At 48.5% G+C, this 14069-nt stretch overlaps 4 protein-coding genes across 4 annotated transcripts; all 4 read right to left on the bottom strand.

The window, feature by feature from the left end:
* Positions 1-185: 185 nt before the first annotated feature.
* DEU56DRAFT_978846 (uncharacterized protein) lies at positions 186-1693 on the bottom strand (the record flags this gene model as incomplete). The annotated part of the gene is made up of 2 exons (XM_041359721.1): positions 186-626; positions 681-1693. The coding sequence occupies 2 exons, from the start codon at positions 1691-1693 to the stop codon at positions 548-550; spliced, it is 1092 nt and encodes a 363-aa protein (XP_041211136.1). The 3' UTR covers positions 186-547.
* A 251-nt stretch (positions 1694-1944) lies between these two features.
* DEU56DRAFT_182093 (uncharacterized protein) lies at positions 1945-3415 on the bottom strand. The gene is made up of 5 exons (XM_041344951.1): positions 3267-3415; positions 2957-3200; positions 2365-2895; positions 2059-2301; positions 1945-2003 (listed from the first exon to the last, which is right to left on the bottom strand). Exons 2-4 carry the CDS (start codon positions 2958-2960, stop codon positions 2195-2197), a joined length of 642 nt encoding a protein of 213 aa, XP_041211137.1. The 5' UTR covers positions 2961-3200; positions 3267-3415; the 3' UTR covers positions 1945-2003; positions 2059-2194.
* Positions 3416-6758: 3343 nt separating this feature from the next.
* DEU56DRAFT_910079 (uncharacterized protein) lies at positions 6759-8454 on the bottom strand (the record flags this gene model as incomplete). Its single annotated transcript, XM_041357147.1, has 7 exons — positions 6759-6891; positions 6942-7426; positions 7483-7590; positions 7642-7773; positions 7820-7903; positions 7965-8084; positions 8137-8454. The coding sequence occupies 7 exons, from the start codon at positions 8452-8454 to the stop codon at positions 6759-6761; spliced, it is 1380 nt and encodes a 459-aa protein (XP_041211138.1).
* Positions 8455-10430: 1976 nt separating this feature from the next.
* DEU56DRAFT_708851 (uncharacterized protein) lies at positions 10431-13987 on the bottom strand (the record flags this gene model as incomplete). The annotated part of the gene is made up of 12 exons (XM_041347465.1): positions 10431-10751; positions 10805-10966; positions 11019-11215; positions 11277-11682; positions 11732-12093; positions 12141-12444; positions 12494-12710; positions 12760-13027; positions 13084-13192; positions 13247-13555; positions 13607-13840; positions 13892-13987. Coding segments are annotated over 12 exons (2985 nt in total), but the record flags the coding sequence as incomplete, so codon positions are not given.
* Positions 13988-14069: the final 82 nt, after the last annotated feature.

The following is a 14069-nucleotide window of genomic DNA, read 5'->3' on the forward strand; positions in this document are numbered from 1 at the left end:
TGTACATCAGGATGAAGTGGCGGCGATTCTCGTAAGAAAACCTGTGGAAGCGCTAGTACTGTGATCCATATAAACACGTTAATGTTTCATACAAGTCTAGCGGGCCCACTATGGATGCACGGTCGCCCTAGTTTCTTTGCGGTATGAATTGCATTGGAATTCCTTGTGTTCAGACAATTTTGTTACAAGGTCAAAGAAAGTGATAGCATTGATGTGTTCATGCATAAGTATGGTGTGAGATGTAATGAGTGAGGTGATGCCGCAGATACGACAGAGCAAAATAATGAGTGGAGGGTGCTACAGATACGACCGCGCGATATAACGATACACAAAGAAACACAATGAATGAAGGATGCCCGCAGGCGGATACGGCAGAGAAATATAAATGATAGATAAAGTAATGTGTAGTCCATGAACGATGAATTATGCAGTCCAAATGATGAGATGATGCACGCTTGCCCGATGATCTTGTCCGAGGGAGATATCTGGAACCTTGTTCCAATCGAAACCATATGATAAATCAATCTTGCGACGACTCGTTCGAACTTCAGGTCGAATCACCAGGTCCTTTAGGTCTTTTGGAACAAGACTTGTAATGACGATTCAAAGAGTCCGAGCGACTTAAGCTAGAATCAATGTATCAGCTTCACATTCGCACTTAAGAGACGCGTGGCACTTACTCCTTGTCACAGTATTCGCATTTAAACTGACCGTCGTCCCCAGTGTGCATTTTCGAAGTGATATGCTTCAGCATGCTTGGTCTTGGCATTGTACCCCACTTTTTACACTGCGGAAGAAGGCATTTGTACCGGACAATGCCGTGCTGTACGATCAGTTGCACATTGGGAGGTACAGTAAGAGTCTTGCGTCCCGCGCCCGATATTTCTGAAAGCTGGGGTAAATATCCAAAAGGAGGAGGGGCGGAGGGGTGGTGCGATGGCCCAGGCATCATCTGAGGCTGGGGGAAATAGGGTACAAACGGAGGAGCGATGAAGGGGTTGTACAATGGCCCTGGGATCATCTGGGGGAAAAAGGGTTGAAACGGAGGGATGGAGGGGTCGTGCAATGGCCCTGGGGCCATCTGAGACTGGGGGAAACAGGGTACATTTGGAGGTGGGATGGAGGGGTCGTGCAATGGCCCTGGGGCCATCTGAGGCTGGGGGAAACAGGGTACATTTGGAGGTGGGATGGAGGGGTCGTGCAATGGCCCTGGGGCCATCTGAGGCTGGGGGAAACAGGGTACATTTGGAGGTGGGATGGAGGGGTCGTGCAATGGCCCTGGGGCCATCTGAGGCTGGGGGAAACAGGGTACGAACGGAGGAGGGATGAAGGGGTTGTACAATGGCTCTGGGGCCATCTGAGGCTGGGGGAAATAGGGTGCAAATGGAGGATGGTAGTACAATGGCCCTGGGGCCATCTGAGGCTGGGGGAAATGCGCTGCGAATGGAGGAACGGCTACATGCCCCGTCATATCCGGCATGAGGGGGGGCTGTCCATATTGTCCCATACCAGCATCAACCACTGCGGTCTCCATTCCGTGCGCTGTGGGAGCCGGCCCAGGTGGAGCGTACTGAGATGGATCGGCATACATATCGAATGGCACAGGTTCGGCACGTTGGGGTTGCGGCTGAGGCTCGTCTTGGGACGGGCCTGGGATGGAACTTTGGCTCATTTGAGTCGCGTAGTGGTCCATAGTTAATGATAGAATGCTTGAGAGATGTAATGTTGATGGCGCCAGGCCTTATACTGTGGTAGGACAAGATGAGCGATAGAAGGTGGAGAAAGTGTACAAGAGTAACTCGCAATGCACAAGTTATGTGGCAGATGTTTGCAAGGAAAGTGCGATGGATGTTGAAGAGAAGTAGAGGGACGCAGGTAGCAGTATTTAAGCTGTTGGAACCCCGACTAGATGTATGTCACACTTTGGTGTTTGGTGGACGTTCCAAAGCGTCTCCGACATATCACTTCCTTTTTCGTATGATTGTCCACACCTTTTGCCCATACTAAGCGGCATAGTGAGCACAGCCTGGTGTCATACAAAGGAATGCTTCCACCGACCAGATTTGACAATGGCCAACATGCCCGGATAATCCCCCACGAGGCTGCGGTGACGGCCGACTAGGGTGACCGTCGTGAAGAGCAGAATAAGGTATTGGTGAACAAACATTGAACACGACGCGCTGGATCTCAATATTCAGATTCCTTTGCCCTTTGGCTGAGCATGTTCTTCGTGTATACGGACATGATTTTTTTTGTATGCTGCTGGATATTGATTGCTTCCAAAAATCGTATACACGAAATCTAATCGACAGGATTTATCAATATAAATATATTGAACAGGAGATTGCGTGCTTATGACACCACCGAATGATATGGCCGTCCAACCACCAATAGAAGGGTGCGTCTCTCCAACGCGTCTAACTTGCATCGCGTCTTCAGATGGCCAGGAGCAGGTCCACGCATAGTAGAATGAGATCTCCATACCTCTCTTCTCTATCACATGACACTTCGTCATCGTGCTCTTGAATGAGAACCCTGCGTAATAGTCTGGCACGTGATCTCCGTCTGCGTGAAGTGGAACATGGGAGATCACGACAAGGGACCATGCAAACGAAGTTCGAGGTAAGAACCATACTATGAAGTCAAGCGCGACTGGTAACTTAACCTCATGCATCGCCTCGCAGATGTAGTCCCATGTGAGATCGCTGCGTACCCGCGGGATGTTGGTCAGTGCTGGTCCTTGACTTGGACTAAATTTGTGTAGGGGCCTGCCCGACGTATGCTTGGGCATTCCTATGATGGATGAACGCGTTATATTTCCAGTGAGACATAGACAAGCGCAGCATAGAGGGACCACATCAGCCGACATGTTTCCGTCCCGCGTATGGCAGATTTCTAAGCGCACGCAAGGTCAAGGTGGGTGGAGAATGATGTGCATTGTATTCAAAACACATACCCATTACAAGGGTTTTTACACTAGCTCTCAAAGCGCACAACCCGACAACCGACTCCACCGCACTCGAAAACGGGACCGACTGGCGACATGCGAATAAATTACAATACTCACCAATTTCCTAGTGCTAGGCGCAATGCTCAGATCGAGCACCGAAAAAAGTGGTGAGCGTGAGGAATGTCAGTGGTAGAGAAACGCAGATGATGTGGAGGGGGACGAGGGTGTATATGTGTACGTGGTTTGAGATCTGAGAGACAGAGTGTGTAACGATTCAGAAGTCATATCATAGCTATAAAATGGGAGAGTCTCTTACCTCCAGGTTAGGGTCAGAATGGGTAAAGCAGGAATGGGCGAATCCGCGTGGGAAGTAGAGGGAGTGGGCATGTACAGATGAGCGTCAGATGAAGCCTGATCGAATTTTAAAGTATGAACTTCGATGTCTGGAAGCTAGCTATAGCGCTCACTGGCTCGGTTGAACTCAAAAAACTGCAGAATCTTCGAGTCACGGCATGTCAACAACGACAAACAAACATGGCTTGTCGCCGCACAACCATACGCGGTAACTTGGAATCATTCAAAACGAGTACACGTCCATCCGCCTCTTTTTCATGCTTAAACATTGCAGGTGTTGCGTCCATCTCTTATATTTTAAATCTAACCTACCTTTCCTCGCGTACACTCGTTCAAGGAACTTGAAAATTCGACAAGGTACGTACTTTTCTTGCTCACACTGGCAGAACACCCGTTTCGGCTCTCACGCTTTGATTTAATTTTTCAGAGCAACTCTTCCACATTGCGGTATTGATGGTGTGTCAAGTTTTTTCTCTCTCCGTCGTTCTCCCCGTACTTATAACCTATGAGCTTTCAAGTATGGTCCAAGATCAGACGGGTAAGATAATGTCAACTTATGGATGGAGGTGCTTGTCCCTCTGGTCACCACGGCGTCCCTCAGGCTGTTCAATCGTTTCTCTTTTATCCTTGTGGTGTTCCAGACTTACTTCTCACTACAGACTTCATTCGCCGACACATATTTCGCTCCTAAGTCCACGCTTCGTTTTGAATAGCTGTAGCTGTTGGGGAATACGTGTTTGGGTGCTCGCGTACCCAGCTCATTCTGAACATGGTCAGTTGCTGCAGGTATCGTTTCTGAGCTATATACAATGATCACACTCAACTCGCCAGTGCTGTTGCTTTGCATGAGACACGGACGCCCACTTCAATTACATTGACGTGTAACTCACGCTTCTCGTTTTCATCGAGGCGTTCTACCGCAGTGATGTTTTAAATCATTGCTGGGCCTTGAACACACCTATGCAAACGTTGTGTCTTTTCTAGCCGCTGTGCTGTTGCCAGTGTCTCAGGAGGTTATGAACCATCATGGCGTTCAAGGTCAGATGGGCGAGATTGTGCGATTCTATGCTGACTGTGAGTCTGATCAGGGTGTTCGTATGAGGCGGTTTTTTGGTAATGGAAAGACTTTGCTTTAAGCACGCTCGAGTGCTGCTTTCATGATGACCCCGAACAATTTCCACTTTGCCTGCCTGCCGACGCTGCTCAGTTGATGATAAGTACACGTTACATCTCATTGCAAACCAAAAGCTAACATTAAATGCAACCAGGTGATCGGGCACGTCTCATGCTGTCATTCTGGCGCTGGTGAGTTAGGTACACAGGCAACCCAACCCAACTCGCCAGCGCCAGCGATGCACATTCCGCACCAATTCATACGCTGATCAGTTGCTAATAAGTACAATTCGCATCACATTCATTCTAAATCGTTATTAATTGTGCACGCCTCAGGCTGTTCTGGCGGTGGTGTTGAATTAGGCGTTTGATAGTATTCAGAAACCTAATGCAGTTCGCCAGCGACAGTGACATGCCATACCATTTATCACGCGCAATCTATTATCTCCACCTGGCTCGTATTCAGTATTTATTCAACCTCATCTGAACTTCCAGCGCGAATGAACAAATGATTCGAATCGACTGCAGCAGGCAATACACTCTCGGGTGAGTCGAGTATCTACAAAGATCACGCTCACTATCAACGTGAGGACTACTCACAGATCGCAACGCGTTGCGGCTTCGAACGCAGCAAATAATTCAGATATCGTTCATCAACGGACGCAGAGAACCTGATGCATCTCAGACTGTTGTGCCTTCCATTGTGTATGCTGGCTGGTGTACCCCTTGCCCTTCAGGTTCGTGACAAGGCCAATACTGATCTTTCCACGAGTTAGCTGTGTCCTTGCGAAAAAGATAGCACAGCTATCTCGCTAGACCTACCGTTGGCGTGTTGAGTGCAGAGCAAGTCTTCTCTGGTGAGTGGACCAAAGTGTGACCTTGTTTTTCAAGGTGTGGGCTAATGGTATGTTCTTATTCATTGGTGGGTATTGAGCGCAGAGCAAGGTTGTGCCAGTCTTCTCTGGCGAATAGGCAGTCCCGCTGTTATTCAGGATGCGGAGGCCCGTTCTTCTCAATCATCGCTGTGCTTCTCGTTTTCTCATCAATTTCACGCTGAATTATAATTTAAATCATGCTCTAATACAATGTATTCAGGTGGTAGCGCACGCCTCAGGCTGTCGTTCTGATGCTATTGGAGTGGGATGTCGATGGAATTGCACAGGACACCGAATCGAACTCCCCAGCACCTGGTAGAGATGTACATGCCACACCATGTACGACACGGACACGTTCTCGCAGTCTGCGCGTCTCCGACCACCAGGGCGTCAGTTACTGTTATCGACACCTGGGCTGGCTACTTAATTTCACTGTCCTGTTTCATGATATATGGCGACGGTTTAGACGTTGCATTTTTATTCCCATGCCTCCAGTTTTCAACAAGCAGATGTATGGAAATGGTGATCTTGAATCCTATGAATAAGTGCTTGATATCAGCGTCGATGAAAAATCGAAAGTGACGTGAATTCATAAGATATTTGGTCAGAACAGCTTGATGTGATGGGATAAAGAAAAGTGGTTTCTGTAAACGTTCACGCGGGTAAAACGAAACCTATAAGCGAGCAACGATGAAAGTTGAACGTTGAATGCCTGTAGATTGACGTGTTGGCACTGATTGTAAATTTGGTCATGGCTGTGAGCTGAGAAGCGATGCATGGCACAATGCACAGGTGCCCTTGCGGAGGGCCGTGTACACTACCGACCGCCGAAAACCTGTAGTACAGTCCCAAAAATGGTAGGCTGTGCCGCACATTGCCGCCACCTTGGTCATATGACTTTCTCACCACCTATTGGAGACAAATATATTATAGCCTTAGCGAAGCGAGAATGTGCGGGGTTTGAGAGACATGCTAACAACCACCGAGACGCATCTCCAAGACACCCAAAATATGTCGGCTACCCGAGCTTTAGTCTATGTGGTAAATGACGGGTTCTGAATATATCTTGTACCACGCCTGGCACAGACATCTGGTTCATACCTGTTACACAGGTTGGCAATGACGGGCTCTGAATATATATTGTACCACGCCTGGCACAGACATCTGGTTCATACCTGTCACATGGATTGGCTTCCATATGTCGTGTATACATATGCTCGATACCTCTGACATGCATCAATTCTCAGATATATAATATATACATGGATGATACCTGTGCACTATCCTCAGATTTTATTGGCACTCTGAATGTTTGGAGAATTAAGCACGCAATAAATGGAACGAGCCACACAAAACATTGCATTACGGTGGATAGGTATATAGTACAGGCACGATTATATTGTGATTATAGTGTAGAAACACCAGTTTACGTGCAGTATGCACAAGCAGTGGAGTATAAACGAGCGTTAAACGTGGTTCCAAAGAAGGTGGTTCTGAATAGTCAATTGCCACTGGGGGCGGTTGGTGGACAGGAGCACTGGAACTTTGGTATTTCCAGGAAAATCGGAAAGATCCTGCTGTAGATATTGCACAAGGATGCTTTGTGCTAGTCAGTGACAAAGCGCAAGGCACGAAAACAAAAAACCTACTTGCTATATGCTTTCTCATACGATGAACCATTGTCTTGCATCGCTTGCTCCTTCGCAGCGTTGCGGGCGCTTGTGAGTGAGGAGTCGACGAAATTCCAAAATTTTCCCACTGTGTAGAGGTCAGATTTCTCCTCGACAACCGAACCATCCCTGTCAACGTCCCCAGTGTCGCCCGCATCGAGCTCAAAGTCTCTGTCGTCTCTGTCGTAATCCACATCCACGTCAACGTTCTCATTCTCGCCATGGCTATCACCGGCTTCATCTGCATCGGCAGTGATGTCTGGCAAGGGGCCAGTGCTGTCGCCGTCCTCTTCTGAAGCGAGCATGCTTTGCTCTATCTCGTCGATATCAATGCCAAGCTGCGGTCCAATTTTTTCGCGGATTTCCTTTGGGAGAGAAGGTATAAGCAGGGGGGAGTAAAGAGACTTCAGGGAGACAATCTTATAGTCGCCGATGCCGATTAGGTAGACACGCAAGCAGCGCCGCTAGGTAGTCTCAAGAGGTTATTATCTATATGACATTCGATGTAAGAAAAACGTACCAAAAATGCGAGCCTGTTCCAATGAGCCGCATCAACCTCAATACAGCCATGAGCGAGGGACCTTGCGATGTCTGTGATACTAGTGCGCTTAGCAATAGACACAGTCAACTGACCAATCTCATTGTCAGAAAATTTCGTCATTGTAATTGCGCTGCACACCTTAGATTTCATGTTGCCACGGATTGTAGAGAGAGAGTCGCTGACAATCTTGGCAAAAAGTGTGCTGAGCTGCACGTCCTCGAACAGTGCCTCTGGAACCTTGAATACTTCTTGGTGCTCCTTGATAAATTTCTGCCGCGGCGTCAGTTCATTTCAAATTCATTCATAAAGAACCTACCAAGATCTGTGGGTGTGTGTCTGTCACATACGCAGTGAGGTTGGGCGAAAGCATGCACGCGGTCAGACGGTTTTGAAGTGCAGACTACATTGAATGATAAGTCAGACTAACGAAGTGTACATACGACAGAGACGGCAAATAATACCTTGAAATCCTTAGAGTTCAGTAACTCTTTCAGATTAGCGAGCAATTTCAGTTTCTCGTCAACGTCATTCTTGAGCACAAGGGCTGCAATCCTGATGAGCATCTGGTATATCCCTCCACACTGAAGGGGCACTAAATCATTTACGTCTACAGTAAGTTAAAAAAACACCCACATCAATGAACTCATGTAGACTGGTGTTTGGAACACCAACCTCCTCTGCAACTTTGTTTGCGTAGACTTTGAGTCGTTTTGTGCTGCGAGGTGTAAGAGTTGCCGAGTAACCCTGACCAGTAGAATCCACCCTTTTGCGACGCACACCAGCAGTTATAGGCTCGTCAAAGGAACCATCGTCCGATGGCGCACGTGAAATGCCGGGAGTTTGGAAAACTGAATGAGCACTTGTCGGGACCAATGGCTGGTGACCTCCTAGAGGTGAGCGTGCGCGACCGATATTACTGGGTGGTCGAGATCCTCTGTCGCTGGCTGACATACTCCTGCCTCGACCAAGCAGGGGGTCGCCAGGTGTGAGTAGACCATTTGCTGTTGTCTGCCTAGTTTGTGGTCTCCCGCCCTTGGAGGCTCGAGTACGCACAGGATGATGTGAGATCATCACAGACAGTCTGCCAGTGAGTGAAGGAGCACAACAAACAATGCTGCGTGTCGGTGTACCAAACATTCTTTCTCTGGCCTCACAATTGATGTTTTACTTACTTTATGTTGGTACTCTTACTGCTGACATAATCCAATGAAGTTTTGACCTAGTACCAGTATCAGTCTGAAAGTCCCCTGTCCTTTTGTCTTGTTTCCTTGTCTGTTTCTCTCTCCTTGAGCACTGAGCCTAGAGCAGAGACCCTTTAGGGTCGAACTAGCCTAGGCCAGCAAGACCCAACATATTCTCTACAGCCTGTGGAGAAGTTGTCTGCACATCGGTTCAAACGTTAACGTTCAAACCTCTTAATTGAGTTTACGTTAATTCAATTCAATTGACCCGGCAAGGGAATTTTCGACCGTCATGCGTCAAGACAAATCAGACAGTGCTGCAGACACACAGAGAGAGGGGATGGTGTCCAAATTACCATTATAAATACAGAGTACATTTGTGAGCAGTATTTTCTCGAGGCAGCAAAGCGGCAGGGAAATGAATGAATGGTATCGCACGAACACAAACCGTCAGGGCCCGCCTTGGCCTGGAGCAGCGGGAGCATTGTGAGGTGACCTTTCTGGAGCGTCCCTCTAACAACGGCTCCCCCACAAACCCCAAAGTCTCCCAAGTCTATTGGTGCACCATCTCCTGCAGGTTAACAAAAATGACAGAGTGAAGCTGCGCGTGTTTGGAGAGAATGTTCTTCCACAGCGAGCGAGTAAAAGCCTACTGGCTCTCATGTGGCTTGCCCTGAAAGATAAAGTTCTTGTGCGATCGTGACAGAGGAGTACAGCGTTGTCCGGTGAGACCCGTGCTGCTGCTGCAGTGGGGGTTGGTGACAGACACCAGAGAGGAGCCGTGATTGAGACGGAGGAGTGGAATTTCGTTACCAGAGAGGAACTGCGATGGTGGTGGAGTGCAGCTTGGTCTGGTGAACTGCGCGATGTTGCTGCTGTTGGTGTTGCTGCCGCTGTGGTGCAGGTCGACGAAAAACAGCAGATAAAATACTAATGTTGCGGGTGGGGGTGTGGATGGGAGTACAGGTGCTGCTGCTGTTGCGGGTGGGGGTGTGGATGGAAGTGCAAGCGCTGTTGCTGTTGCTGTTGCTGCTGCTGCTGCTGCTGCTGCTGCTGCTGTTGCTGTTGTGGGTGGGGGTGGAAGCGCTGTTGCTGTTGCTGCTGCTGTTGCTGTTGCGGGTGGGGGTGGAAGCGCTGTTGCTGTTGCTGCTGTTGCTGCTGTTGCTGTTGCGGGTGGGGGTGGAAGTGCTGTTGCTGCTGCTGCTGCTGCTGCTGTTGTTGCGGGTGGGGGTGTGGATGGGAGTGCAAGTGCTGTTGCTGCTGTTGTTGTTGCTGCTGCTGCAGATGCGGCCCGGGTTGATTTGGGTACATATTGTAGCCTGGGCATAGTTAGATATGTGATGCTATAGTAATGACGAAGGACTTACCGGTATACAACCTTTCTATACCCTCGTGACGTTGGTGTGAACCCCCTGGATAAAGATACAGAGCTGGTGGCGGCGGATCATATAACTGTGGCGGCGGAAGTTCTGAATGGTGCAGAGGAGGGTGGTAGTATTGGGGGGGAGGGAATCCTGGTGGTAGCGCAAGTTGGGCTTGATTTTGGCGATCTAAAACGTGAACCATCGAATCTTGCTGAGTAGATGAAAGCTGACTAGAGGGTCCAGCGGTAGCTTGACCAATCTTCGACGTTGCTGCCTTCCTTCGTGTGCCGGAAGCGGTTGCATTTGCCTTTGATTTTGCAGTCATCCTTGGCTTGGGAGGGGCCCGATCGAAGACGGGAGCTGCCACCAGAGGGACCCCGATATCGTTTTCTGCGTGGTCAGTGTCACCGGCTTTTTTCGAAGCCTTCTTTTGCTGCATATGCTGTACAGCCATTTGCCGAACCTCTGCCACGTTCGTGACTCTCAGGGGTGATTCACGGAGCGCCTCAGGGATTACAAGGTGGATATGATCGTAATGATGAATCGAATAGGCGTTGATGAAGTAGTGTGGGGTCGACTTGTGCTGAATGATAGGTTTCGTACGACGTGTTTCAAGCCGTTCTTGGCGCACAGGTTGCTGGAGGGTATCTGTACACTGTGAATCAAGACAGTTGTGCTGGAGATTGATAACGCATATAATATTCTACAGTGCAAAGGTCAGAAACAGTGTACATATCCATAGGATATCAAACTTACCGCCGCCGTTGTGACAACCTCGTCATCGGTCAGATTCAGACAGGGTAGATGGACGGAATGATGTAAAGTGTCCGCAAACGAAAAGATCTGGAGTCCAACGTGAACAACGGTGTTGGGATTCTCGAATGATAAAAGGATTTCGCAAACGCGTCCAACACACGTCTAAGAATATCGCTGTTTTAATCAAGAGTCGTGCAGTGAGGAAATTGCTCACCTGTCCATCTGAATCTCGGCGGAAGATCACATGGCTGTTCAGATGTGCGACATCCCCTTCCCGTGCTACAACTGATTTGCCTTGATGGTAGACAACACCGGGCTGCACGGTCTTTAGGATCTTCCAGCAACGAGTTTCTTTCCAGGCCATTGCGCCATCTCTTGCCATTTTTCCATTAGCGCCGAGAGTAGTCTGAACTTTACCAGAACCTATGCGAAAAAATTCAGTGATAAAGTGAGCATGGTGGGCTAGATTTACCAGGTATTGGAGCGCGGCAATTGAAGGCTGACAACCCGAGCAATTGTGCTTGCTCTGGGTGTTCATCAAGATACCCTAGAATTTGTGCTCCTCCTCGTACCCACCTCGAGGCCTTGTCATCATACCAATACCCGCCAGTGACGATGTGCTTGATGGCATCTTGATGAGCGAAAATACGGCAAGTATCGCGGCTTGGCGCTTGGCGATTACTGTACACACACGACAAACGAAAGACGTGGTTGAAGGATTCGTACCGTTCAGTCGAAAATATGACCGCTGGCCCAAAACGTCGAATATATGCTGGAAGGTGAGTCAAAAAATGAAATTTGGGCTTGCTTATAATGATGCTGGGCGCGCACTGCGCTGTGACGTTTAGAAAATCTTGAATCGTTCGAGATAAGTTGGCCTAGAAAAGGATGAGAACCAAAGTCATTGAATATTCTGATTATACATACAAGATAAACTTCTGTATTCACAATATTTGTGTGCCAGACGAGTACGACCAGTTCGCCTATCACGGTCCATGCGTTGAGAACAGTCGATGGGATGAGATCATAAATCAAAAACGGCATCACTTGCGCCAAACTTTTGAAATGTTTCCCTATCAAACTACCTTTGTAATGGCAGACGTAGTCTGCGTTCAAGCACGGAGCATTGAGTCCGTCAGTATCGACGGACTCGAGACGGATCTGAAACATGCCCATGAGCTTTGCCTTATCAAGCAAAAATACAGTTTGGCCCCAAAAATATTTGACGATGCCGAGGAGTATTGTGTGCAGAATTTCTGTCGGAGTGTCCATGTGCATATTGAGGCCTGCTGAATGTGTGAACGAGAGTTCAGAATCACTAGAGTACTAAACTAACCTTCCATCCCCAACAATGGGTTGATAACGTTGTCGAGCTTGTCACCTTGTAAAAGTTCTACAAACTCTTTCTCGAGGACCGCTGCGACTTCAGCTTCAGGCATTGCTTGGGTGCCAGCTGCGCGCTTTCGAAGCTTCTTTCCGAGTTCCACTAACGTATTGAGGATCGAACTGGAAGCGGAATCGCGAACACCAGTTGACGAGACTGAGTTCTTGAGCTTCTCCGAGGCTCCTGACTTCAACACGATCTCGAACTGTTGTTGGATCTCCGTCATCGTATTTTCGGGGGTTCGTAAATTGCCTGGCTGCAAGCACAACATTAGCTATTAGAATGTAGTTCAAATATATTCCTACCGTGAAAAGGCTGCTATACCCAACGGCAGATGCCTTATAATCTTTCGTCCCACCAACCTCGCAAGTCCTACAAAAATAGTTACAATTTAAGCCGGCGTGGCTACATTCCTCCGCTTGCATGGGGTTGTCTCCAGCGAGGAAAAGCCCATATGGAATCAAGAAAACCTCTTCCTCGTATTTACAATCCCACGCAATGATGCCGGATTCAGCAGCATTACTGCAGAATGAGTGAACTTCGGCTTCAACAGATTGAGGAAACAACATACCATATAGAGTCCTTCATGGCCCGCATCAGTTCCATTGGAGCGGCGTGCGGTGAAGATGTGACAAATCGTACGAAGAACTCTTTTTCGAGCATCTCGCGTGGTAAGTTTGCATTCGACATGTAAATAGCATGGTGTTTATTCCACTGCTTGGAAACATTGCCGGAAACGTCGTCCATACAAATGAGGAGGGGAACTGTGTGGACCATCCGGCCATTAGACTTCTCGCGCAATGGATTCGGGGAGAGTGAGGCATATTTGACCGACGAAGCTGTTGCATTGTGTGAGTAGTCAAGCCACTGATGCAATGAATGTAAATCAACTCACGCGTAAGGCCACAATCGAGCTCGCCTCGATTTGCAGCGATCTCTTCAAATGACCGCATGAACATGTGCGTCGGAATAATCTCGCGTTCCTCGTTGACGATAAATCCGGCCTAAGATCGTGAGGACTTCGTATATCTAGATAGGTGTGCAGAAAGGAAACGTACATCTGTTCTTTCAACCACCCGCCCGAGCGCATATAAGGCCTTACCTTCTGACTGCTCGCACGGTTCAGAGTCTCCGTCACTCGAATCTGCGGGCAGCGAGGCATGAAAGAAGCGTTCCGGTATGAAATACCCTCCAGAATCGTCTTGTAATAGTTCACCTGTGAAGTAAATTATTCCGTTCACCCGAGCCGCAGGCGGCGAGGGCAGATCAAGCAACATCTTTTTGCCATTAAAAACTTGAGACATTCCCGCGCCGCTATCTTCTGGATAGTCTTCCATCGCAAAACGCGTCAGCGGATTTGCGTAGTCCTAAACTGTGATGTTAGAGTTGCTTTCACATACAAAACACGTTAGATATACCTTTGCGATTGATTTCGCAACATCGTTAATAAAAAAGACATTCCCAGAACACGCTGTCACCTTCTCTGTCGGATCACCGACAAGCGCATCCAGATATTTATGGGATTTCTTGATGGCGCCAAGGGACGGGACGTCTCGAGCACCGAGCTCTCGCGCCCAACTGAGGACTGCCCTCTTCTGGGCATCGGAGAATGGCAACCACGGAGAGCCGAAAAGGAGAGAGGTCACGAAATGCTTGATGGTGGTTTGAGCGCTACAATCTTACTAACGCAAAGAAAAACGTACCGCTTTTGATGGCCAGGGGTACGTTGGGTTGTCCAGCGAGACAGTGTCCTGGATTTTCGTTCTTTCATAAATATCATCTGGCAGCATGATTGAGTATCAATGCAGAATTAATCATTAAGTCACTCACCAGGAAGCTCGATGCCAAAATTGGGTGCGCTGTCGTCAGAAAGTTCTTGCT

Source organism: Suillus clintonianus (assembly GCF_016758775.1).
Source record: "Suillus clintonianus strain FC179 chromosome Unknown DEU56scaffold_17, whole genome shotgun sequence".
NCBI lineage: Eukaryota > Fungi > Basidiomycota > Agaricomycetes > Boletales > Suillaceae > Suillus > Suillus clintonianus.

Coding starts and splice junctions, on each gene's coding strand:
- DEU56DRAFT_182093 (XM_041344951.1), bottom strand. Junction 2,302..2,364: donor TTGGACGGCCATATCATTCG/GTGGTGTCATAA, acceptor CCTGTCGATTAG/ATTTCGTGTATACGATTTTT.